We start from the raw sequence: 26785 nt of genomic DNA, 5'->3' as shown, positions 1-26785 counted from the left end.
GGTTTCTGTCTCCCAGACAATCACTTTGTAGACTAACTTTTCCCCCTGTGAAATAAAATGTGAGGACTTTTGACAATTCCTTGCCTTTACTCATGAATCAAGTTAGAAAGTTTACCTAGATAATCTCTAGGATCCCAGCAGCTCATACAGTCAATTACTCTGCTCTGCACACAGTCAGCCTTCAATTCACATCAGCTCTGTTCAGTTTTTTTCTTGTTATATTTAATAAAACCCATAACATTGAGTGTGAACTTGGAAAAAAGACATAAAAACAGCTCCACCCTCATGTCAGTTCTAGAGACCTAGAAAGAGGAACCCCAAGATAAATATACCATTTATGTTTATGCAAAGATATGCGGGTCTTTGGACTTCCCAGAGGCATAAAAAAAAAAAAAAAGATACCTCAAACATTTACATAAACTGAGGGGGTAGGGAGCGAAGCACATTGGACCAGTTGGCTGCTTTATTTTCTCGTTAAAAAAAAAAAAGAGGGTTTTCATGACAAAAGGAAGTTACCTCCTCTATATTGGGCTCCCCTTCCCTTAGAAAACAGTTACTCAAGAACCCAAAATCTTCCCCAGGAAGCGGCTGGGGAACTGCAGAAAGGAGCATGGAGAGAGAGATGCAGGGCCACCTACTCAATTTGCAGGACCCAGTACAAAATGAAAATGACTCTTGCTCAAATAGCAGGAAAAAGTTGTCATTAAGGGCCCTAAAGTATAAAATATTTCCCCTTCTTTCTATAGCCTGTCTCTATTTTTCATGGTGTTATTTACTATTTAATATTATTCTAAGTAAAAAATAAAATAAAATATGACATTATTACCATGAATTTTACTGTTGATCTGATGTTGTACAATGCCAGTTTTAAATACAAATATAAGGGCTTTTAATTTATATGTAGAATCACCAAAATCTTACCATTCTTATTCCACAGCTTGCACATTCATATGCATTTTGTTCTTACCAGAACAGTGGAAATGCTGTAAACCAAAAAAATATGTCAGTAAAAGCACAACTAACTCAACTGTTTTTTTTTTTCACTTCTTGATATGTGCACATATTACTCACACTTTCTGTTCTTGGCTTGCTGAGCAGCAAGAAGGGCTTAAAGGAAAAGGAACTATAGGTTGCCTTATCTTCCCCTTTCCTTCTTTGTTATCACTTTTAGCCTACGTGCTTGGCTAATATAGGCAAGTAACAGCAAAAGGGTGCAAGAGGGTTCCTTGGCTGATCATGCTTCTTAGAACACCGTTACCTTCTCTCTGCATTCGCAACAAGTTCTGGTTTGAATGCAAAATGTGGTTTCTCAGCGCTGTCAGTGCTCGCACTTTCTCAGTCACTGACATAACACATTTTCCTTCTATTACTTTGAGTCTCACTAAACTCCCACACATCATGGGATCACCCAAATTCTGTATTCATGGGGCATCACAAATGTTCTATGCAAATAGGAGGCAGCAAGGAACAGTGGGCACACACATTACAGGTATCTCTTTTGCTCATGCCCATGCTTCATTGTCCTTTCAGACTTTATTTACAAATCTCAAGTTCAAAGATAAAATTATTAGGAATTTCAAAGCAGCAGCAGCAGCTGAGCATTAAACCAAGCTCAGGGCCCTTCCCAACTGCACAGCTCCTATGCCCATGAAGCCAGCCCTACCTGGATGCTTTCATCAAGCCACTAGAACCTGGTCCAATGTTTCACCAATGGAGAACTGACCTTTTAGAATCACACAGGCCTGAAACAAGATCTGACTCCTTTGCTAAATTCCTTGTAATTATTTGAACCACGTGTTAGAATTTCTAAGTAAGCTGATGTGGCTCTTAGAAGGAACTGAACCTCAAAGCCCTGGACTGAGACCAACTTTGATGAAACAGTTACTGAGTAAACTGAACAAGGGGTTGCAGTCAGAGTTCAGGGTGGCAGGCTAATAAACATAATACCTTCCATTTGTTTAGCCTCTACTATGTGCTTTGATATATATATGCTTTATAAGCATTTTATTTAATTCTGGCGACAGTTACAAGGAAAGTATAATATACCTGCTCTATAAATGAGAAAACTGGGAATCATATCTTGCATAATTCGTAAGATACTAAAGTCTCCTGATGGTAAGTGTCAGAGCTAAAATTCATTTTCATGTCTATCTGATTCCAATACCCATGCTATTCTCACACCACAAGATTCCTCCCTAGTCAAATATTTTAGTTTCCTGAGCTGCTCAAGCAAATACTCTGCAATGGTTTGGCTTAAACAATGGGAATTTGCTACCTCATGGTTTTAAGGCAAGGGGAAAGTCCAAGTCAAGGCATCAAGGTGATGCTTTCTCCCTAAAGCCTGTGGCATTCTGGGGCTGGCTGCCAGAAATCCTTGGTCCTTAGCTGGTTACATGACAAGGCACATGGTGGCATTTCCTGGTCTCTCCCTTCTCTTCCAGGTTCCATTGATGTTCAGCTTCTGACTGCCCCCTCTGTGGCTTTTAACTGCCTGAATTTCATTCTGCTTATAAAGGACTCCAGTTATAGGATTAAGACCCATCCTGGCTGCAGGGTGCCTAAGAGTTACCTCCTAAGAGCCTCCATGTTGCTCAAATGTGGCCACTCTCTAAGCCAAACTCAGCATGTAAATGCATTGCCTTCTGCCCAGCATGGGACATGACTCCCAGGGATGAGCCTCCCTGGCACTGAGGAATTACTACCAAGCACCAGCTGGTAATGCAACTAGAAAAAGACCTTGAAAAAAGAGGAAAATGGTAAAGACAGCTGAGTTTATATGGCTAAGAGACTTCAAAATTAGTCAGGAGGTCATCAGAGGGGTTGCACTTATGCATGTCTCAGCAAGATCCCAGAGACTGCCAAAGTAGATACAACCCCTGGTAGTGGTGTTCCTGAGGGCTATGGAGACACCCATGTCCTATGGTCATGGCAGAAGGCTCTGGAGTTCAGTGCCATCAGTGGGCCCTACTTTGGAATTTGTGCTCCTGTGTGTGATAGAGTTGGGCTCAGATGTGACCTCTCCACATATGCTTCTTCTGTCGCTTTAACTGAATGTTGGTGCTGGAGTTGGTGTATGCTCAGGAGACTCAAACCTCTGGACTGTCCATGTGCCAGCTGGGCCCTGAACCTCAGCAGAGTTGCAACGCCTACTCTCTGGTTCATTGGACTTACCCAGGTCAGCTAACAGGGAGATGAGGATGGTCAACCACCACATCAAGGAACCGAGAGTGTCTACAACTGCAAGCAGCAGAATCCCATCCATCAGCCATGTAGGATCTAAGCCCCCTTTTGATTTAGAGGTAGAGTGGAAATTGCCATCCTAGGGTCCACAGGATGGAGGAATAAAATACAACTAGAGCAGACTTACTGGTATTCTACTATAGAATAATTGTGACTCTAGGAATGGAAGAAATTGCATCATTGATGTGGAGACAGTGACCAATGGAGTTGCTGAGGGCATGGAGAGGGAAGAAGAGGTGTGAGATGGGGGCATTTTTGGGAATTGGATTTGGCCTGAATGATATTGCAGGACGTTATATATCCTGCCATAACCCACTAAATGGACTGGGGGAGAGTGTAAACTACAACGTAAACTATAATCTATGTGGTATAGCAGTGCTCCAAAATGTATTCACCAAATGCAATGAATGTGCTACACTGATGATGTGGGAGGAGTGGGGGGGATGAGGAGTGGGGTATATGGGAACCTCTTATATTTTTTAATGTAACATTTTGTGTGATCTATATATCTTTAAAAAGAAAAAGACAATAAAATAAATAAATAAATAAATAAATACCCATCCTGGGCCACACCTCAACTGAAGTAACCTCATCAAAAGGTCCTACTTACAATGGGTTCACACCCACAGGAATGGATTAAGTTTAAGTACGTGTTTTTGGGTGTACATACAGCTCTAAACCACCACACCAGGGGTCAGAATCTGACTGGATGGAGCAGATGCTGAAGTGAGATGACCAAATTGGAAAAGAACCACAGAGAAGAGAAGGGTCTTTGTGCAGAGATTTTAAGTGAGATTCATCTTGGCAGGTCCAGCATGTATTCTAAGATGGGGGGAAAACACTTAACAAACCTAACAGTAGGTGCCTATTTTGATTTTTTTTCTAATTATAACTTGGTAGCTAAATTAATAAGGAATACTAATCAAAACGAACAGACTAAAAGGAGATGTCCACACGTTGAATTGGTTAGGGGAAATGGGCTTGGATTGGAGAACCAGCAAAGAGTTTGAAGGCTGGGAAGCTTTTCCCCAGGAGCAGTGTGTGAGGAATCAAAGCAATAGCACACAAATAAGTCTGACTGGCATTCAAGGACTTAAAAGTCAAGGGCCAGCCAGCATGGCCCAATATCCCTACAAAATAGTAGCAAGTATGTAAAGAGACTCAAAGGCATGGTGACTCTCCTAAGAACCGCAGAAAGTCTGAGTGGCTGCTAATGCAGGAGATCAGGTATTTTCTTTCTTCATTTTCTCTAGCTGTTGCCCTTGCCTATTAAATTCAGCTTGACCCAGAAGGAAATTGTGAAATATCCCAGTAATTAATAAATCTTTTTATCCTGGTTAAGAATATTCAAACTACAAAACATACCTTCTAGAAAGAGCGAGGCATGCTACAACATGAATGAGCCTCTGAAATAATATGCTGAGTGAAAGAAGTCAGACATAAAAGACCACATCTAGTATGGATCTATTTATATAAATGTCCAGAGTAGGCAAATTATAGCAACAAAAAATGAATTAGTGGTTTCCTGGACTAGGAGTGGAAATGAGACCGAAAATGAACACCAGGTTTCTTCTTTGGGTAATGGAAATGATCTATAATTAGATTGTGGTAATGGTAAAAGGAGTGAATTTTATCGTTGTAAAGTATATCACAATAAAGCTATTTTAAAATATGCATTGTCCCACTGATTATTATGAAGTATATGTTACCCCAAATGAAGGCAACCTGATAGAAAGACCAGAATGTGGAAAACGAACAGAACTTTGAAAGAGCAACAAACTTTGGTGCCAAAGAGACCTAAGTTTTGAATATGCCAAGTATACACTTTTCTCCTTTGATTTGCTCAACAAATTAACAAGGTGGGCATTATTATCCCCATTTCAAAGATAAAGAAGCTAAGGCTCAGAGAAGTTTAATAATTTGCACCAGGGGGCCCAGCTAGTAAGTGTCAGGGCCCTGAGTCTCTCACATCAGAGCCTGTGCTCCCTTACCTCCCTGCCTCATCAGAACATTGCCTGTGAGATTCCCCTCAGGAAAGCGACCCAATAGAAACATTTAAGACATTAAATCCTCTTTAATTTAGAAGACAATTTCTCCAGGTATGTTTTCACTGCCAGGACTCTCTCCATCAACCCTTTCTCCCTGCCTCCTTACGTAAAAAATTTCCCCAATTGCCTATGGCCAGAGCATCTTTCTGTTCAGCCTACAAAATTCTCTCCTTACTCAAAGAGCTGTTGGGGCGATCCACCCCTTTTACAGATTGACAGAACCCCAAGAGCTACTCCTGGCCCACTCAGTGATCAATTCCCCACTCCCTACTTTAAATACATTTCCTCTCTTGTCCTCCAATAACCTCTAGTTTTGAACTGTAAGCATTGAAAAGAGTTCACTGCTCATGTAGAAACTTCAGAACACAGAGTTTCCATTTCCTGCCACCAGGGACCCAGAATAGGCCCTTAATCACTAAATGGGGTCTGCTGCTGCTACAGTGGGCTTTTGGGCTGTGCTGTGTCTAGATTCCTCTTCAAACTTCTGTGGCTGCTGAATCTTTGTCAAAGCTTTTTAGGCTCTTGCTCAGCCAGATCTGGGTTCCAGTTCTGGCTCCACCACTTATTACCTGTGAGTTTTGGGGCAAAAATACTTCATTTCTTTGAGGCTCCTTTTTCCCCACCTGTAAGATGAGGGTAATACACCTGCTGACAGAATATTGCCTGCATGTTGATGCAAAGATTAAATAAGATAATACTTATAAAGTACCTGGCGTGATGCTGGATCACAGTAAGCACTCGATATGTGGTAGCTATTGTTAGGTTAAGGTTCTCTTTCAGTTCAAAATAAAAGTATATCTACCGCATTTTATTTCTGAAACCAACCACAAATGGCAAAAGGAACGAAAAGCGAAACCCTAGGTCCAACGAAACTTTTGAAAAGCCACATCCCTAATAAACTAAATAAAGAACAGCTTCTAAACACAGTGAAATTCAACCCAAACCAAGGGAAGAGAGAAGCTGATAGTTTCATTCAGCCCTGCCCACACCTCTAGGAAGAGCTGCAAATTCTCTTACAGTGATAGGCCAGGTTTGGGGAGTGGAGAAGATGCAGGAGCATCCTAGAGATCTGGTGAAACCTCTGGAGACATAGGGAGAGATGGTGAGTGGTATTCACTCTAGAAGTACAATCATGGTCAGCTGTAGAAAAGCACGTGCTCAATCACCACACAGAAAACCTGTGAAATCCTGGGGCTTCGCTTCAAGCCAGGCAGAACCGCCTCTAGACTGCCAAGGCAGAAAGCACAGCCAAGATGGTGAGGAAAGTTCTGAAGGAAGATATTTAGGTCTCCGCTGTCTGCTGCTCCAGCTCACATGCCCTGATCATTCCCTCACACTATTCTTCAGTGGAATGATAGCTAGGAAAGAATGGCTCAAATTCAAAAATGAGCTGTAATCACAATATTACTAGCATGGGATTCAGGCATATATATTACAAGAGAAAAAAAGCATAAGGCAGGCAGGGGCTATAAACCGGAAGAAGAGCAATATCACCAAGCCAAATAGAAAAAAAATCCAATTTTTTTTCTCCATGATATCAAGGAATAAAGAAAAACTATAGCCTGTTTGATATGAGTTCAAATAGTAGACATATTGAGGTTGAAAAAAAATAGATGGAATTGTTCTGCATGATTTTGCAATGACAGATACAGGCCAATATATGTACTGTCAAAACCAATGAAAGTGTATGGTGCAAATTGTAAACCACGATGTGAACCATTAACCACAGTAGCAATGCTTCAAAATTTGTTCAATTGCAACAAATGTATCACACAAATGTAAGATGTTATTAATAGAGGAAAATGTGAGAGGGGAGGGAATAGGGTATATAAGAATCACCTATATTTTCAATGTGACTTTTCTGTAACCTAAAGCTTCTTTGAAAATATAGTGAAAAAATAAGACACTGGTGGGACATACAGAAGAAATTATCACTGTACATAAAAGATAACAGATCTTATGGTGATGAAAGACACAATGAAAATAATTTGTATCAGAATTTATAGAACTTGGCTGAGCACAGAGGTAAAATTTCAGTCTTAAACACTCATATCACTGAATGTGAAAAATGAAAAATATTCAAGTAGTTAGAAAAATAATAGCCTAAGAAAAGAAATAGAAAACAGAAAAATGGAGAATAAACTCATAAAAGAAAGAACTGACTTGGGATAAGAAAGAAAATTGAAACAGATAAATTGTCAGCAGAAATTTAGAAAGTTACCAAGTAACAAACCTATAAATATAGTATCACAGCTAAGTTTTTCTAACTTTCAAAAGAATGGAATATTTTGAAGTTAATTAAATGGTTCTGTAGCATGCAAACACAAATAGAAAAAGCCTTCCTTAATATGATAATAACTATATATTTCAGACTAAAAGTCAGATTCACATTTAATGAAGAATGCTAAAATAATTTCAAGTAAGGCTCAATAGAGCACAATAATTTACCATGGTTTTGGTAGTGCATTTTACTTAGGAGAAGTTACTTTGCACTGTGGTAACAAACCACAAATTTGAGTAACTCAGCACATAGAAGTTTATTTTAAATTCAAGTTACACATCCAAGAGGAGTTGGCAACAGACTCTGCTTCTGTCACTCAGAGATCCAGGCTGTGTGACACATCACTGTATTGTACCTGCACTCTCTGGAACACATGGACTATGCGGTTCCTACAGCTAGAGAAGAGAATGAATGGATAGCACACAATGGTTCTTGTATGTGTCAGCCTGAAAATAGCACACACCACTTTAATTCATAGCCTTTGGACAGATCTAGTCACATGGCCCTCCCCAACAATATAGAAGTGGGGGAATGTGGAGTATACAACTAGCCAGTAAGTAGTAAACAGCTCTGCCACCTAGTACTAGTAGATGAATAATAGTCAAAAGAAATTATGTTATTAAAATGGAAAATAATGAGAAATTAAAACACACACATACAAAAAAAAAGAGAAACTATTCTATAAAATAAATCAAGAGCCAAAGTAAACTAAAATTTAGGAAGGATCTAGAATTGAATTACATGATTAACAAGTTTGGTGTGATAAGAAACTTTAAGATGAAGTATTATTAGGGATGAATGTATTAGAACATAATAATTAAAAGAACATTTGTAAGGAAATGTCCTCAACATGATAAAGAGCATATATGAAAAACCCATAACTAACATCCCGTTCAATGGTGAAAGGCTGAAAACTTTCCCTCTAAGATCAGGAATAAACAAGGATGCCCACCGTCACTACTGTTATTCAACATTGTACTGGAAATTCTAGCCAGAGCAATTAGGCAATAAAAAGAAATAAAAAACATCCAAATTGAAAAGGAAGAAGAAAAGCTTTCACTATTTGCAGATGGCATGATCCTATATAAAGAAAAATCTACAACAATGTTACTTGACCTAATAAATGAACTCAGCAAAATGGTGGGTACAAGATCAACATGTAAGAATCAGTAGTGTGTCTATACACTAGTAATGAGCAGTTTGAAGAGGAAATTTTAAAAAATTCCATTTATAATAGCAACTAAAAGAATCAAATATCTAGAAACAAATTTAAGGAAGTAAGGATGTGTACACAGAAAACTACAAAATTTGGCTAAAAAGAAAATCAAAGAAAACCTAAATGAATGGAAGGACACTCCATGCTGATAGATTGGAAGACAAATATTATTTTGCTATCAATTCTACCCCAAGTGATTTACAGATTTAATGCAATCCTAATCAAAATTCCAACTGCCTTCTTTGCAGGAATGGAAAAGCCTATCATCAGATTTATTTGGAAGGGGAAAGGCACCCCAAATAGACAAAACTATGTTGAAAAAGAACAAAGTCAGAGGAATCACTCTTTGTGACTTTAAAACATCACAAAGCTACAGTGGTCAAAACAGCATGATACAGGCTCAAGGATAAATATATAGACCAACAAAATCAAATTGCAAGTTCAGAAATAGGCCCTCACATCTATGGCCAATTATTTTTTTTTTAAATACTGAACTTTATTTTTAGAGAGGTTCTAGGATTAAATTTACAGAAAAATTACATTGAACGTATAGGGAATTCCCACATAACCCCACATACACACCCACGCACACATTGTTTCCCCCCTTATTAACATAGATTAGCATGGTACATTTGTTACAATTGAAACATTGCTACTAACCAAACTCTGTAATTTACATTATGGTTTACACTTCTTGCTGCACAGTTCCATAGGCCTTGACAAATATCCATCATTGTATCCATAGAGAAGACTCTCATCACCCTAAATATGCCTGTGTTCTACCCATTTATCCCTTCCACTCCTGAGCTCCTGGCAACCACTATCATTTTTTTTTTTTTTTAGTTAGGCCAGTAAAAGGAATTTTTTTGTGGAAAAGAACAGAACATGAGGAAAATGGAAGAGAAAGATGGAAATACCCACCAACATTTGATGCGGGCTCCTCTAGGCAGAGAGAGCAAGCTCTGCCTTGTGCCTTTTAAACTCTTAATTATTCCTTCCCCTTACTAAGGGGACTGGCCCCAGCTGTTTTTGATTACCCCATCAATGTTGGGGGCCAACGGTGAGGCCTTTTTGGAATAATTGTGGCCAAGGGGAGGTCCCGGAAAGAGAAACTGGGACCTAAAGATTAAACTCAGGGTCTCAGCAGGGTCTTGGAGCCATATTGTCTGTTGGCCATGTTGTGGCTTGTCTTCTCATTTCCTTGGCTAACCTGCCTCAGCTCTTCTCTCAAAGAGTTCATGCCTTTATTCTTAAGGGGGTGCTGAGGGGCAATGGTCATTCTTCTGTACTTACCTGCTGGTTAGGGCAGTAGTTCACTGCCTGATAGGGCACAAACCTCTCTGGCTATTCTACTGAGGTCGAGGAAAGACGGGTCTGACACTGTGGTTGGAATGGCTGAAATCCCTGCATGACTAATATCTTGTTCTGGAAGATGTTAATTCTGGATGGAATAGAGTTAGTTAGAATTTTGAAGATGCATGGACCTACTAAAAGGGTAAACAAGATGGTGGTAAGTGGGCCTAAAAAGGAGGCCATCTGTGACAAACTGGACCATGAGAGTGAGAAAGGCCAGGTGCCTTCAGAGTTTGCATCCTCCCAAAGTTGATGGGAAACAGCTTTCTTTTATGTTGTTCGTTAATTCTAGGGAGGGGTTGCAGTAGGGTTGCTGGGTTGGAGTTTAAGCTGCTAACCCCAGTTCCTGCAACAGGGGTTATGCTTAGGATATCTAGAAGTATGAAGAAAGGTACTTCCCTGACATAAACTCACAAAAACAGTATAGGCAACAACAAGACAATCATATGGCAAGTAAAATAAAGACAGTACTTGAAAGAAGCCATTCCTTTAACTTATAGGAATGTTCATTAATTAGAAAATGAATTAAATTTACCAGGACTTTTAACATGTTCAATATCCCTCTGCAAATGATCTAGAAGAGATGCAATCATAATCATCAGGCATATAGGTACAGTTCTTAATACTAATCTGTGCACAAGTTCCTCTTTGAGCTGCATTTAATAGATCTAAGCTCCAGGTTTGCAATACCATACATGTTATCTCTCTGTGGGAGCAGAGTGTAATGCCAATTTTGTTTAAATACTACTTACATCGCCCTGATGATTATTGCTCTACTTCATATCCCCTTCACACAGCCAGCATGCTGCAGCACCATTGACCCTAGAGAAAAGCTAGGAAGCTGGCAACCACTATTTTTTTTTTAATCAGTGTTACAAGTTCTTCCGTTAACACTGGATAATAGCTACAATAACAATAAATCTACTTTGGTCCATGATTACACTCCCCCCCCCCTTATGTTTGTTCATTCTTCAGTCTTGAGGGATTTGGGATGATGTCCACTTTGACTGCTTCAGACTGAGAGGGGACTTAGGTATTATGGGGCAGGTGGAAAAAATGATTAATATTTAGATTAGATTAATATTAATATTTAATATTTAGTAGTAGATACTCATTTTGGGGGGATGGGACCTGTCCATCATCACTGTTTTGTTGGTTGACCAGAGCAAGGCAGAAGAACTGAAGAGTAGTCATTGGCCACTGCTCTGCTGGGATTCAAGGCTCAACTGATATATGAACAATCTGGAGATTTAAGTCTCCGAGAGATATATTTAATGGGTATATTAAGATATATAGGTTCAAATAAAAAGAGTAGAAGAATTATGAGTAGGGAAATTATGAGTATAACTATGTTATATTAGGGAAATAGATTAGCATGCATTCCCATGTAGGGTATGCCAAAGGGTTGTTGATTTCCTGAGACCATGTGCCTTGCCTTTGGTGTCCAGATGTCCCTAGAGCCCTAGGAGCACTCTTGTTTGAAGCTTTGTTTACTGTGGCAGTTAGTAAAATCCATATAAGACCTGTATAAGCTTAACCTCAGGAAAGACCTCTCAACTCACATTGAAATCTCTTATTTATAAAAAAAAAAACCTCTTTTTTATTTGTTTCCCCTTTTGGTCAAGATCTTTTTCCAAATACATTGCTGGTTAGCACTTGGTAATAATTCCTCACTGCCAGGGAGGTTCATCACCAGGAGTCATGCCCCATGTCAGAGGAAAGGTAGTGTGTTTTTTGCTGAGTTTGGCTTAGAGAGAGGTCACATTTGAGTATCAAGGAGGTTTTCAGAAGATACTTAAGAAAACAGGCCTATATGCCAAGCCGTTGATCTTAATGTTTATACTTATGAAACTTATTCCTGTAAAAATGAAACTTAGCCTAATTATAATTAAGGTCTAAGAGTTACCCCCAATTGATTTTTGACAAGGCTGCAAGTCTATTTAATTGGGGAAGCATAGTCTCTTCAACAAATGTGCTGGAAGAACTGGATATCAATATGCAAAAAATAAATAAATAAAGAGGAACCCCTATCTCACACCATATACAAAAATTAGCTCAGAATGGATCAAAGACCTAAATAGAAGAAGTAGGACTATAAAACTCCTAGAAGAAAACATAGGGTAGCCTCTCCAGGATCTTGTGTTATGCAATGGTTTCTTAGACTTTACAACCAAAACACAAGCAACAAAAGAAAAAAAAATAGATAAATAGGACCTCATCAAAATTTAAAACTTTGGAGCATCAAAGGACTTTATAATGAAAATGAAAAGACTACCTACACACTGGGAGAAAATATTTGGAAACCACATGTCCCATAAGGGTTTAATATCCAGAATTTATAAAGAAATTCTGTAACTCAACAATAAAAAGCCAACAACCCATTTAAAAATTGGGCAAAAGACTTAAACAGACATTTCTCCAAAGATGATACACAAATGGCCAAAAAACACATGAAAAGATGCTCAACATCATTTAGTTATTAGGGAAATATAAATCAAAATCACATGAGATACCATTTCACATCCACTAGAATAGCTACTATTAAAAAAAAAAAAAAAAAGAAAATAACAGGATAACAAGTGTTGGAGAGGATGTGGAGTACTAGAAACACTTATTCCTTGTTGGTAAGAATATAAAATGGTGCAGTAGATGTAGAAGACAGTTTGGCAGTTCTCCAGAAAGTGAGGTATAGAATTACCATATGACCCAGAAATCCCACTTCTAGGTATATACCCAAAAGATTTAAAAGTAGGAACGTAAATAAGTATTTTCACAATAAAGTTCACGGAGGCAATATTCACAATTGTCAAAAGGTAGAAGCAACCCTAGTGTCCATCAGTCAATGAATGGATAAATAAAATGTGGTATATACATACAATGGAATATTATTCAGCCATAAAAAGGAATGAAGTTCTGATACATGTGGCAACATGGATGAACCTTGAGTGAAATTAGCCAGACATGAAAGGACAAATATTGTATGATCTCATTCATGTGAAATAGTTAGAATAAGCAAACTCATAGAGTCAAAATGTAGAATACAGTTTACCAGAGGCTAGGGTAGGGGTAGGGAACAGGCAATTAATGCTTAAATTGTACAGAGTTTCTACTTGGGTTGATTGTAAAGTTTTGTTAACTGGTGGTGATGATGGTAGCACAACATTGTGAATGTAATTAATAACCCTGAATTATATACGTGAATGTAGTTAAAACGGAAATTTTAGGTAATATATATATGTGACTAGAATAAAAAATTTTAAAAAATAAATAGGACTGTACAATACAAACAGTAAACCCTATTATAAATGATGTCCTATAATTACAGTACAATTATAAAAATGTTTTTCATGAATTTTAACAAATGTACCATACTAACAAGAGGTGTTACTAATAAGACGGTATGTGGGAAACTGTATTTTAGGCATGACTTTTCTGTAAACACAACTTCTCTAATTAAAAAAAAAAAAGAAAATTCTTAAGAAAGATATAATATGCCCATCTCAGTTATCTATGTTGCATAACAAAATACTCCTAAACCTTGTGTGTATAAACAGTGATTCAACGGGTTGGCCACGCTCAATGAAGCACCTAGGTAGATTAGGGTCACTAATGTGTCCAGATCCAGCAGGGAATTCAACTGGGGCAGAAATACCCACGATGGCTTAACTCTCATGCCTGGTACCTTATCTAGGGTGGCTGGAATGAGCAGCTAGGAACTGGCTGGACTTTCTCTCCAGCAGGGCAGTCAGACTTCTCACGTGGTAGGTCAGGGTTCCAAGGGAACAAAAGCAGACATTTCCAAGCCTCCTAAAGGCTAGGTCCAGAACTGGCAGCTTTATTTCTGCCATATTCTATTGGTCAAAGCAAGTCCCAAGGCCAGCCAGATTCTAGGGTAAGGAAAATAGATTTCACTTCTAGATGGAGGAGCAGCACACACATACGAGCATGATAGGAGTTATTGGTGGTCATCTTAAGACACAGTCCACACTCTGACCACAACAAGAATTTATATCCCTCTCATAAGAAAAGATTTACCTCATTCTTTTTAATGATTGCATTGCATGTTATTGTATTGACATATCAGAAATTTTTAAACAGTTCAATATTCATAGTCTCTTACGGCGCTTCCAGTTCATCAATTACGAATGATGCTGCCATGAAAATTCTTGTACAACTCTCTTCACCTGCTATCATGAAGGTAATTTCCCAGCAATAGAAATGTGGGTCAAGGGCATGTGCTTTTAAAAAACCTTAAGATTTATTTTTTTACTTTGATCATTAGGCAGGGAAATTTGATTAGTAGTTAAAGAAAGGCACTCCCACTTCCTTTTTCTAATTCACTGATACATCCTGCTGTTTTCAAAAGGCAGTTTCTCAAACTTGCAATTGTTCCTCTGGACTGGTGTGAACAGCACACTGACTGTAAGATCAAAACCCAACTGGCTACTCCTGGGAAAACCTCTCTTCTGGTCTCGACCACGGGCCAGGCCTTCATGCTGCTGTGGGTGTCACTGCTGGTCCTGGGTGAGTAAAACAGCTCGACATGAGCCCTGAAGGCGTGGGAGGTACAGTGGCCTTTCTTTCCCCCTGCCAGGGTCCTGGGCCTTTTGGGGCCCTAGAGATTCTCTCCTACTTGAGGAGACTGTATCTTTAGGCTTCACTGTACTGCTCAGAGCTCCCTCTCTTGAAGCTTTAGGAATGATCAAAACTGGGGAAAAATCCACCTTGCACAGAAGGAAACCATTGTGAACAAAAGCTTTGATCCATTTTTTCTTCAACAAATCCTTTAAGAAGTCCGGGAAATGTGTTACATTTGTTTGTTTGTGTTGTCTTATTCAGAGAAGATTTTACTTTTCTCTCTGCATTTGTTCCTTGTATGACAAGCCCAGGTCCTGGTCCTGGGTACGAGAGGGCAAGATTTCTAATACGAAAGATGCCTTGTTCTTCTGCACAGGCACGCAAACCACAATAGCAGCTGGCAGATTAAGAGTTTAAGGAGATGGGCGACCTGAGGGTGTGACATCCAAATTGTGCCTGTAGGCATGCATAAGTGCCTATCAGTTTGTACTTGTAAGCTGGTTGATTTGTACCAAAATTTAAAATACTAGAACTAAGTGTGTTTATTCATTGGTTCAACAAATATGTTCTTAGCCATGTCTCTGTACTAGGTGATGAGAATGATAGGAAGCTATAGGAGACACCTTTTCTGTGATCAGGAAGCTCACCATATAGAAGGGCCCCCAGCTATGAAACAAGGTCTCAGCTAAATAACCATCCAGGCAAGGCTACCATTGGATGGTGCAGGCAGATAGCAAACTATGTGCCAGTACCTCATAAGGACTTTATGAATCATAGAGGGCACTAGGAGCTGAAGGGGGAATGGATAGGGTGGAGCACAATGTAAGAAAAAAGGGTTCCACAACTGGAAGGTGCATGAACTATTGCCAGGAAAAGAAGACCAGTGGTAGCATAGACACAGCATGCAGGATAGGGCGGTGGCTAGGATCATGAGATTTGGGGTCAAACAGGATCAGGGTACAAAATTCCATTCTACCATCTACAGCTTCTTAAACCAGTTTTCTGGTTAACTGAGGATAACTATAGTACTTACTTCACAGGGTTATTGGGAAGAGTACATGAATTAATATATGCAAATCCTTAGCACATAGAAAACAGAAATATATTGGCTGCTTTTGAAACAATGCGCAGGCCATGGTAATCAAGATATTTGAGTCATGGCCATCCATCCATCAGATGCACACAGACAAAGCCACTCTCATTTCTGTATTTTCATTGCTTTGCCTGATTCCTGGTATATAGCTGGCATTTCAAAAGTTTCTGTTGAATGAATGAACAAAATATGTCCTTCATCTGAGAAGTTTAATCAATTTATAAACCTGCCAATTTTGCCTCCTGTCTCTCCATTACCCATTTTCCAAACCTGTATCCTACTATCTCTTCCATTACAACCAAGTTCTTCAATTAATTCACTATTCAATAAATATTCACTGGGTATCTTCTATGTGCCAGGCACTGTCTTGGGCCCTGGCAAATGTATGGTAAATGAAAGAGAAGTGCCTGCTCTCATGGAGCTTCTGTTCTAAAGAAGGAAAACAGACACTAAACAAGTTAACAAATAAATAAATAAGATAATTTTGGATAAACCATCTGAATAAAATTAAATATCATCTCTTTGTCTAATTTCTAATCAATCTCCGTGTCAGGTCTTGTCCCACTCAGATCCACCCACTACCAGGATGGTCCATCCAAGTTATAAATTTCCAACCTTGGCACACTACTACCTGAAATCCCTCCGTGGCTCCCCAGGGCTTTTTTAAAAAAATAAAACCTGAGCTACTTACCATCCTTGACTTGCATCATGAGCTTGCACACTTCTCTAATCTTATTTCCCCCACAACTCCCTACCACCCAGAAACTCCCCAACTCCTGAAAGCCAAGTCCATTTGCTCACTTCTATGTCACTGCTGACTTGAATCCCTCGCCATCACCTCTTGCCACACACAAATGCTAACCTTTGTCTGATGAACTCTTATGTTCTCATTCACAATTATCTCAAGCATCACCTCCTTTGGGTACATTCCATGGCTTACCTCACCCTCTTCACCAAATACACACTGGCCTGGGTGGCCCTTCTGTACCCAGAATACTGCACATATATTTCTACTATTGCATTTACATCCTGTATTGCAATTATAATGCTTCACTTCATGTTTCTGTCTTCCCCACCAGTCAACTTCTTACTAGCAGATACCATTTTTTACCAAGCACAATTTGAAGTATATATTATTCATTCGATAAATGACTTACATTTTAAAAAATGAATTTATTAATGAAAATAATTAAAATGGATGGAAAAATAGGCATTGCTAAAGAATCTTTGATCTGTTCTCATTTCTGACTTTTTTTTTCCAGCTCCTGTCAGTGAACAATTGGGTGAGTTCCCCTGTCTTTTACTCCCCAGTGTCTACCCAGTAAATATGAAACATTTGTAACGACTGCCGGAAGGGATGTGAAAGTGTTGCCTGGCCTATTGGCATCTCCCAAGAGCCAGGATAGCTTCCCTGAATGAGATGGTGACCACACAGCAGCTTCTGACCTTTGCTAGGGCCTGTACTTGTTTCTGTTGGTAAGTGACCCCCCTTAGTCGGTCAGGAAATCTTCACCTCCATGGCAGAAGTCAGGATAGGATGCTCTCCAGTTGGCAAGCCAGGAGCAATCCTTTGAAGCCATCATATCATAGAAATACCCAGCAAAAATAGTGCATCCTCCACATTGTCAGAAGTAAAATCTTCCAGGCAATGTGTGGGGAGCAGAAGGTGCCCCCTTCCCTCCAGCTCTAGCTATTTCTGCTTCTCCAGATTAAGTTCTCTTCACCCCATTTGCACGCACCAAGATGGGCTGATATGAAAATATAATAGTCCACCTCCAAGATGGCATGACTTCAGCAAGAGGAAAATATTACAAGCTAGCCGATTACCTCTCCCCCCCCTCATTAGGGTCAGCAACTCATAGGATCAAAGAACTTTGGAGCTATGATACACTCAGAGTCAGAGTCAGTCTTGTACAAGGTCTTATTTCATAGTCAAGGAAACACCAGGGTAAGTGACTTGCATCATTTGTGGTAAAGCCAGAAGCAGAACAAAATTCTCTTGTATGCAATACCATGCACATGTGGTGGTCGTCAAATGTAGTCTTCATACTTGCGTAAAATCATCAAACGTGGTTAACATGTGGTCATTAAACTTGTGTAAGATCTCTCTCACATTCCTGAAACTAATAATACTAGCTAGCATTACCATGGGGCAAAGATCAAACACTTTATATTTATGCACTCAATATATCCTCTCAACAATCTTTTAAGATGAGTGCTGCCATTATCCTTGTTTTACCAATGAGGAAACTGAGACCCAAATACGTTGAGTTACTTGCTGAAGATGACATAGTTCATTAAGAGTCAGGGAAGATTGAGCCCAGCCAAGTCTGGCTAGAGTCTCAACCACTTGAAGACCTATAAACCACTACATGAATGTTGCCTCAAAACTCTTGTTTATGAAAATATGTTCATTATTCTTGCAGAAAAGAAAATGCTTCTTTACAGTGGTAAAAAAATTTTCACATTATCATCAAAATGAAAACACAAAATCCAAGGCATTGTCATAAGACCCTCAGGCCTTTGTGTGTTTCTGGGGCCCAGTGTGAAAAATATGGTACTATATTCAACAATCAGAGACTCACTCACTAGTATTTTAAATTTATCCCCTCTTACAAAGCAATACCCCCACCCCCACCAATGCTTATCAGCTCCAACCTTAGCATTTTTGATAGTGAGAACGGTTTTTTGTTAGTTTTGTGTTGTTTCATTGTTTGGTTCTTTTCCCAGGAAAAGAGTTTGAAAAAAGATACTAAATGGATAAAGGTTGAGAGTGCTTGACAACTGGGCCCTTTTAAGGAGGAAATGCACAGAAAGGGGGAGATTGGAGGAGAAGACAAATAGAATGTTTCACATATTTTCTCAGTTCTGATTCCCACAGCCATTCTCCTGTGTCGTACCTTGGGTATTCCAGCAGAGTAAGAACTTCTCTGCAACCCTTCTACTTGTCCAAAATCAGCTGTCCAGGATTTCAGAATTTCACCTTGTCTAAGTCACCTCTGATTCCTAGCAAATGACTCGTCCATTCCTTGCTCTGTCAAAATTAGCTGTGTCACTGTGCAAGTAATGTGATTTTTATGGCCACTTGAATCATCATCTGTAAAATGAACAGGTAGGACAAGTTAGCCTCTCAGGCTTTTCTCAGCGCAAAATCTTATGATTATATGATTTGTCCTTGTAGGGAAAGTGCAAAATTGTTATTTTAACAACTCCTTGGGAAGTTCTTAGGAGTTTATGAGTATGACAAAGAAAGGCAGGGGCAGGGGATGACTTTCTCTAGGACCCATTTTCATAACAAGCTAACTAGCCATTTTTTTTCCCACTGACATTTGACAGTTAGTGAATACTGCTAGTATTACCTACTTGAAAACCTTTTGTTCATTGCCATCACTTGAGTAATCCCTGTCCCCCAGATGAGGTGGGCATTGCTGGCTGACACACAACTTTGAGCAAGCAGTGACTTTCCTGGGAGGTCTTCTTAGGGATTCTCTAAAGTCAGGCTACTCCAGTCTATCCCACATTAACCACTGCACTGGGACTTCTGGCATCTCCATCTCAGATTTTTTTTCTCTTTCCTTCTCAGCAACCATATCCAAACCTGTGATTATCCTCTCTCCTCCATGGACTGTAGTCTTCCAAGGAGAGACAGTGCTTCTGACTTGCAAGGGATTTCATGACTACTCAACAGTGAAAACAAAATGGTACCATCAGCACAGTGAGAGAGAAACCCCAGGAAACACTCTCGAGGTCCATAATTCTGGAGAATACAGATGTCAGATCCGGGACTCGCCCCACAGTAACCCTGTGAAAGTGATGTTTACTTCAGGTGAGAAAGAAGTAAAAGAAATAAAAACTTAAAAAATCATTTCAGTCACTCTTTCTGGCTGATGCCATTCACTGCAAACAGGCTGCAAGTGAATAATTTTGCTCCAGACTGTGGTTAGACAAGCAAGGAAAGAGTCAAAAAAAAAAGAAAAGAAAAATCTCTGTACCCAACCAGACAGGGAAAAAAAATTCACTTCTTAAGTTTGAATAAGAAATTATAAATTATCGGGATCAATCTCGTGGTTCCTTTAGTCCAGTGAGCAGTGACACTAAGTAGCCATATCTAGAAGGACATAATAGCTAAAGGTTATGGATGAACCCTACAAATGCTACAGTGTCTACCAAATTAGACAAATGTCTCTGAACCTGTGGCTCTTAAACTTTGACTTGACTCAGAAATCACCTAGGTGGTTTTATTCAACACAAAGATACCCAGGACCTACCATATATTTACTGAATTTTTAACTTACAGGAGTGGGGCCCAAACATTTGCATTGTTTTTAGAAGCTGCTCAGGTAGAAGAGAATTTGAGAAGCAATTTCTCTGAACAATTCCTGAATCTATGTATAATTTTAAGCCTATATAATCTACTTGGAATAATAAGTAGCATTAGAATATGTAGCTATTTAGTCTATATACACACACACACACACACAGAGGGAAAGCATTTCCTTTTTTGTTCTAAAACCTCCTATTTCAAATGTGAAGCAGTATCTTCTTAGTTATAATGTTTTTTAACTTTGTCAACAAGGAAGCAATGTAGTAGCAAGCAGCACAAGCTCTGGAGTCAAAGTGCCTCAGCCCAAATAACAACTTTTACCATATACTCATTGTAACCTTGGACAAGTTACTTGACCCCTTCATACTTCAGTTTTTCAATATATAAATGAGATCATTATGGTGCCTACATTATGGGAGTTTTGTGAAGAATTAAATCAATGAGGTAATGCTTGCAAAATACATTGTTATACATGGCAAGGATTTAATAAATGCTATCTACTGTTATCCCATCTGTATCCTTTATCAGTTCATAGAAGTTTACTCATATTCCCCTTTTAGCTTCATGTTTCCAGCCTGTTCTCACATGGTTCAATAGATACGTGAGCAATTTATTTAACGATTTGAGTCTGAAAGAATTCTGTTTCTGTGGAGAAAAGGAGGTCAGATCAGTCTGCTCAATCTGTGGATGACACGAGACAGCTGAAGGAAGTTCTCGTCAAACAGATAAATCCGAAATGAGCATTTAGGAATTCCTTATATTCCCCCCCCCCCACCCCCACCCCCAAGGCAGCTTTTTTGCTTGCTGTCTGCTCTCTGTGTCCATTCACTGTGCATGCTTCTGTGCCTTTTTTTTTTATCCCCCCGCTCCCCTTTCCGGCTTGCTTGTTGTCTGTTCTTTCTGTATCCATTTGCTGCGTGCTCTTCCATGTTTTTTGCTTGTCTCCCTTTTTATTGCGTCACCTTGCTGAGCCAGCACTCCAGGGTGCTTGGGGGCCAGGCAGCATTCCGTGGCACTTGCGGGCAAGCCTTCCTTCACAAGGCAGCCCTGGGATGTGCTCTCAGGGCCTCCCATATGGTAGACAGGAGCCCAACTGATTGAGCCACAGCTGCTCCCAATCCCCTATATTTTTAATGTGACACTTATGTAATCTAAAGCTTCTTTAAAAATAAAGAAAATTAATTATTAAAAAAAAAGTACACCCAGCAGGCAATTTGGCAACATGTTTCAAAAAAAACAACAAAAACAAAAACCTTTAAAATGCTTATGCTCTTGTTCTGATAATTTCCCTTTTAGGAATGTATCTACTGAAACAATCATAGATAAATATACCTCAAAAAATGGAGAAGCCTAAATGGCCAAGAAAAGAAGACTCATTAAATAAATTATGCTACTGCAATTGAAGGAAAACATTATAGCCTTTGAAAACCAGGTTCAGTAACAACAATATTAATGACATAGGAAGGTGTTCATAATACAGTAAGTGAAAAACAACTTACCAAATATAAAAATATTGCTCCAATTCTGTAAAAAGAAAAAAATACACACAGATTCTCACATATATGCCCATGGAAAACTGGAAAAATGTATGCCAAAATCTGAGTGGTACAATGATAGGAAGATTTTTATCTACATTTCTGTTTTCCAAATTTTCTCAGGAAATGTACATTCATTTTAAAATCAGAAGTAAAAAAAAAAGGGAGGCGGTCTTGGCCCAATGGATAGGGTGTCCACCTACCACATGGGAGGTCCAGGGTTCAAACCCCAGGCCTCCTTGACCCGTATGGAGCTGGCAAATGCACAGTGCTGATGTGCGCAAGGAGTACCCTGCCACGCAGGAGTGTCCCCACGTAGGGGAGCCCCACACACAAGGAGTGTGCCCCATAAGGAGAGCCGCCCAGCGCAAAAGAAGGTGCAGCCTGCCCAAAAATGGCGCTGCACACACGGAGAGCTGACACAACAAGATGACGCAACAAAAAGAAACACAGATTCCCGGTGTCACTGATAAGGATAGAAGTGGTCACAGAAGAACACACAGCGAATGGACAAAGAGAGCAGACAACTGGGAGGGCAGGGAAGGAGAGAGAAATAAATAAAAAATAAATCTTAAAAAAAAAAGGAAGTAAAAAAAAGAAATGGTCTTTTTGGTTTATTTTTTTAAGACTCTTTTTCCCCCCAGTTCCCTTTTCCCTGTGAACTCCACTTGGAATGATAATGAAATGAAGGGAGAAACCACAGGATGAACCAAATAACTGGTCTTGTGTTTCTGACAGCTTCACTGATCCTACAGGCTCCACATTCTGTGTTTGAAGGAGACTTGATGGTTCTGAGATGCCTGGCAAATAAGGATGTATTGCTGAATAACTGGACATTTTACAGGAATGGAAAAGTCCTGAGAGGCTTGAGCAATGATTCAAACTTCACCATTCATGAAGCACACGCCGAGAACAATGGTCGATATCGTTGTTCTGGGTCTAAGGAACTTCATAACTCTGTTTCTTCAAACACCGTTCACATCCAGGTCCAAGGTAAAGACTTCATTATTTTGTGAAATGGGTTAGTCCATAGGAGGGTGCCTGGGGTTAGACAGGTAGAACAAGAAGAAAAAGTAGACTGGAATACCATTAAATCTCAGGACCCATTCCTGCAAGGAACTAAGTTCAACAGTGTGTTGGGCCATAGGATGTTAGGAATCAAAAACATCTTCCCTCTCTCTGCCTGCTTCTGTATGTTCTGTTTGCTGGTACTGAGGGCAAATCATGGTTCTCTGCAGAGAGGCTGTGAGCCTCATTGCTCTGAGAACTGTTATGATCCTTCTATCTAGATCTGTTTCCACGTCCTGAGCTGAAAGTCAGCACATCCCAGCCCACAGAGGGGAGCCAAGTCACCCTGACATGTGAGACCCCGCTCCCTCTGCAGAGGTCAGAGGTCCTACTCCAGTTCCGCTTCTACAGTGATGCCTGGACACTGGAGTCAGGCTGGAGCAGCTCACCGGAAATTCAGATCACCATGTGGAGTGAACACTCAGGGAATTACTGGTGCAAGGCGGTGAGAGTGAGTACCAGCGTCGAGAAACAGAGCAGCCGTTACAGAATTGCTGTAAAAAGTGAGTGTCCATGGGTTCTGAGGTTTTCCCAGACTGGGGCTGGGAAGAGCAGGGCAGAGTTGCATATCAGTTTGGGCCTCTGGTCCATATGGATGGTGCTTCTCCTGCCTGCATGGAAAGGAAGGTGGACTTAGAAGAACTGAGAACCAGAAAAGCCCAAGAAAAGGGAGACAGAGTTTATTTTTTTCTTTTGATGCCATGAGGTACAACTTTCTTTTCCCTCTGAAGGCCAGCATCATACTAGGGCCGTGGGCATAAGTTTGGGTTATGGCAAAGTAGCAGGACCCTCTGACTGAGCTGGATGGGCTTTGCTCAGCCAGATGGACAGAGTCCTAGAATACTAGGTGTCTGGAGCAGAGCACTAAAGAACAAGAAAACCAAAGGACAAAAGCTCTGGGAATAAGCTGGTTTCCATCTTGATGTCATTTGCTTGGTGTTGTGCCCATCATGATTTTCCTGCAAGTTTCTGAAATTGTATGGATTCTTAAGCATGACTATCAACAAATACTCAAATACCTCCTGTATTAGTCAGCCAAAGGGATGCTAATGCAAAATACTAGAAATTGGTTGGTTTTTCTAAAGGGTATTTATTTGGGGTAGGAGCTTACAGATACCAGGCCATAATACATGAGTTACTTCCCTCACCAAAGTCTATTTGGAGCAAGATGGCTGCTGACGTCTGCAAGGGTTCAGGTTTCCTACGTTCCCGCTCCTTGCTTTACTCTGGCTTCAAGGTTCCTTCCTTCCTGGGGTTGGTTTCTCTTTCCTCTGTGTGCTGACTTCCCAGGGCTCCAGTTTAAGTCTTCAGCATCAAACTCCAAAATCAAAATTCCAACATTAAAAGCCCTCGACTCTGTTCTTTGCCATGCTTTTTATCTGGGAGTCCCCACGCACCAATGCCCTAATCATAACTCAATCATGTCCAGACACAAATCAGATAACAAGCATAATCCAATATTTCTTTTTGGAATTCATCAATTATATCAAACTGCTACACCTCCCCGGATTAAATCTGATCTGTCTCATAGGAATTCTATTGGAGCATTAGGAAGAAACCCATAGACTGGGATCATATTTTTCTCAATGAGGAAGGATGAAAATAGTATCATTTCCCTGTAAACTCACTCCCATTCCTAGGGGAAAAAATATATTAAGGTTCTGTTTTTTCTAAGCTGCCTAGGTTTTATTAATAGTGTATTTTGCAGTTACAGGTAACAGGTATTTTTTAGGTCACCAGTTTAATGAAGGACAATTGAGAGGAGAAGAGGGTGTTATTCGCCAGTTGCAACATAGTAATTTCTAGCATAGGATCTTCCCCAACAGAACTGATGAAACTCTACTCTCAAGCCTTACTCCCACTCAGTTCAAGTATCTTCCGTTGTTCTTCAAAATACCAGGTTGATTAAAAAAGACACTGACTGCCTTAAGCCAACATCAGCATCAGGAACCACACTCACCTGGAGTGTGAGCCACTTTCATCACAGATTTCCTCACTTGGTGTGACTGTCCTTTCTCCACATCTAACTGATAACCTGCAATTGTTTAAAATGTGCTCCTCACCTCTACTTGTAGATGGTTGATTTCCAACTAACCATAGCAGTCACCATAGCTCCAGGGCAAGCACTCCTGCTATCAACAATCCCTGTTCCCTTTGCCACCCCCAGTGATACCACACCCTAAGCAACACCATTTCCACTGCCCTGGACACCAGGTATAATCTCCTGATTGACTGCCCCATGCTCTACCGGGATATTGGGAGAGTAAAGGGGAGGAGAGCAGGATTGCCTCTATTCCTTCTTCCAGATGCTGCACATGATCCTTAGGGAGTAGAGGTCCTCCTCAGTAGGAAGGGACCACAGTCTCTTTACCACTTCATCCCTCTACTTAAGAACAAGCCTAATTCCATTCCAGGCCAACTTTCCCCATGGGATCAGAAAATTTAGCACTGCCTTCCTATTCTGTGACTCTTCTTTTCTCAGCCATGAAATTCCACTGCTAATAGTCCCATATATCATTTCTCTTCATTTAGGAGCTGTTGCCAACATCCAAATTCTCACCCACCCAGACTTAGAGTGGGTGTTTGAAGGGCAGCAGCTGGTCCTCACCTGCTCAGTAGATGGAGTCCCAGGGTCCATCACTGTCTCCTGGTATAGAATATTAAAAAGGCATCCAAAAGAGAAGATTAAGAATTCCCAGGGAGTAGAATTCAAGATCTCCACGGTGAGAAGCAGCGATGCTGGAGAGTATTATTGTAATGTTAGTAATGGCCACCGCTCCTTTTCCAGTAATACTGTGACCATCAATGTGAAAAGTGAGTTCTACCAAATATCACCCAAGGAATGGTTTGTCAAATTGTACATTTTTATCCTTGGTGAAGACCAGAAGGCACATTGGGTGGGGGTTTGGATATTGATAGGTACCAATAATTTAACGCTCTGAATGACCTCCTGGGAATTGGTGTTGACTCAGAAACCAACGGGAGGGAGTTAGGGATAGAAGGGGCTGAGCAGTAGGAGGATTTGGAAACCTTTAGAAAGCGAGGTTAGAGGAAATGCTCAGTGATTTGGCCTATGTCCACACCCTTAGTATTTACCTATTCTTTCTCCTTTTAATGAAATGGCTCTTGGGAATGAAGCCAGGACAAATAGGAACTTAGAACCAGGGCTGATCAATTCCTTTGACCATGCTTCTTGCTAGGCCCCCTTGAGTAAAGGATGTGCAAAGGCCCTCCCTTACCACCAGTAGTTTCTTTCAATCCCAGTGGCACATCCTTTCCTCACCGTCAGGGCTTCTGGAGTGCAGGCTGTTGTGGAGGGTATGGTGGACCTTCAATGGGAAACCACCAGTGCCTCTCCCCCAATCCTGTATCAGCAGAAATTCACTGGCTTTAACTTGGGTGGCATCGCAGCAGGCTCACTGCTTCTGCCTGTTAGCTCTGAGCTCCTTCCTATGACCACAGTCTCAGAAACTGAGGAATTCCTCAAAGTGAATTATCAACAGGAAAATATACTAGTCTGACCAAAACTTCTCCTAAACTAATAGCTATAAAAATATCCAGGGTCCAAATTCTGTGCAGATCAGCCATCACTGTCCAAAGAGAAATTATAGAGGTCAGCGTTACTTGACATATGATACTCAGTTCTTGGTTTTTCTGTTGATCAACAAATATCCAGACATCCCTGGTTCCAGTCCTCCTTTTACTGTCACCCAACAAATCTCTATTCTCTTACTGGCTTCCTGCTTCTTCTCGAAGACATCCTACTGTTCCCCTTGACCCATAGCTCTCTGAATAGTGTCTGCCAATCATGGACTTTATTCTTTGGCCAGCCAAAATGCAACTGCACTCCCTGAATCTCTCTCTTGCTCTCCCTCTTGCTCTCTCATTTCTATCTCACATACATCTCTCCTCCTCTCCCTCTCATCTCTCTCTCTCTTTCTGACTCTCTTTTGGTGCCCAGTTTCTATAGAACATCAGTAAATACATTTCTCTCTTTCTTCCTTTGTCCTCAGTATCCCAGATGCTTGAATTCCTTATTAATCTATTAT

At 40.2% G+C, this 26785-nt stretch overlaps 1 protein-coding gene across 1 annotated transcript in view; it reads left to right on the top strand.

Annotated features, from left to right (window-relative positions):
* The first annotated feature begins 14511 nt into the window (after positions 1-14511).
* Positions 14512-26785, top strand: part of FCRL5 (Fc receptor like 5) — a 46635-nt gene continuing 34361 nt past the window's right edge. Inside the window, exons 1-5 of the mRNA XM_058309930.1 lie at positions 14512-14662; positions 17072-17092; positions 19393-19635; positions 22407-22661; positions 22958-23239. Coding sequence (XP_058165913.1) covers positions 14632-14662; positions 17072-17092; positions 19393-19635; positions 22407-22661; positions 22958-23239 — 832 coding nt within the window. The 5' untranslated portion in view covers positions 14512-14631. The remainder of the gene's footprint in view (positions 14663-17071; positions 17093-19392; positions 19636-22406; positions 22662-22957; positions 23240-26785) is intronic.

The sequence above is a fragment of the Dasypus novemcinctus genome, chromosome 13 (genome assembly GCF_030445035.2).
Source record: "Dasypus novemcinctus isolate mDasNov1 chromosome 13, mDasNov1.1.hap2, whole genome shotgun sequence".
NCBI lineage: Eukaryota > Metazoa > Chordata > Mammalia > Cingulata > Dasypodidae > Dasypus > Dasypus novemcinctus.
This window is presented reverse-complemented; position numbering and strand designations above follow the sequence as displayed.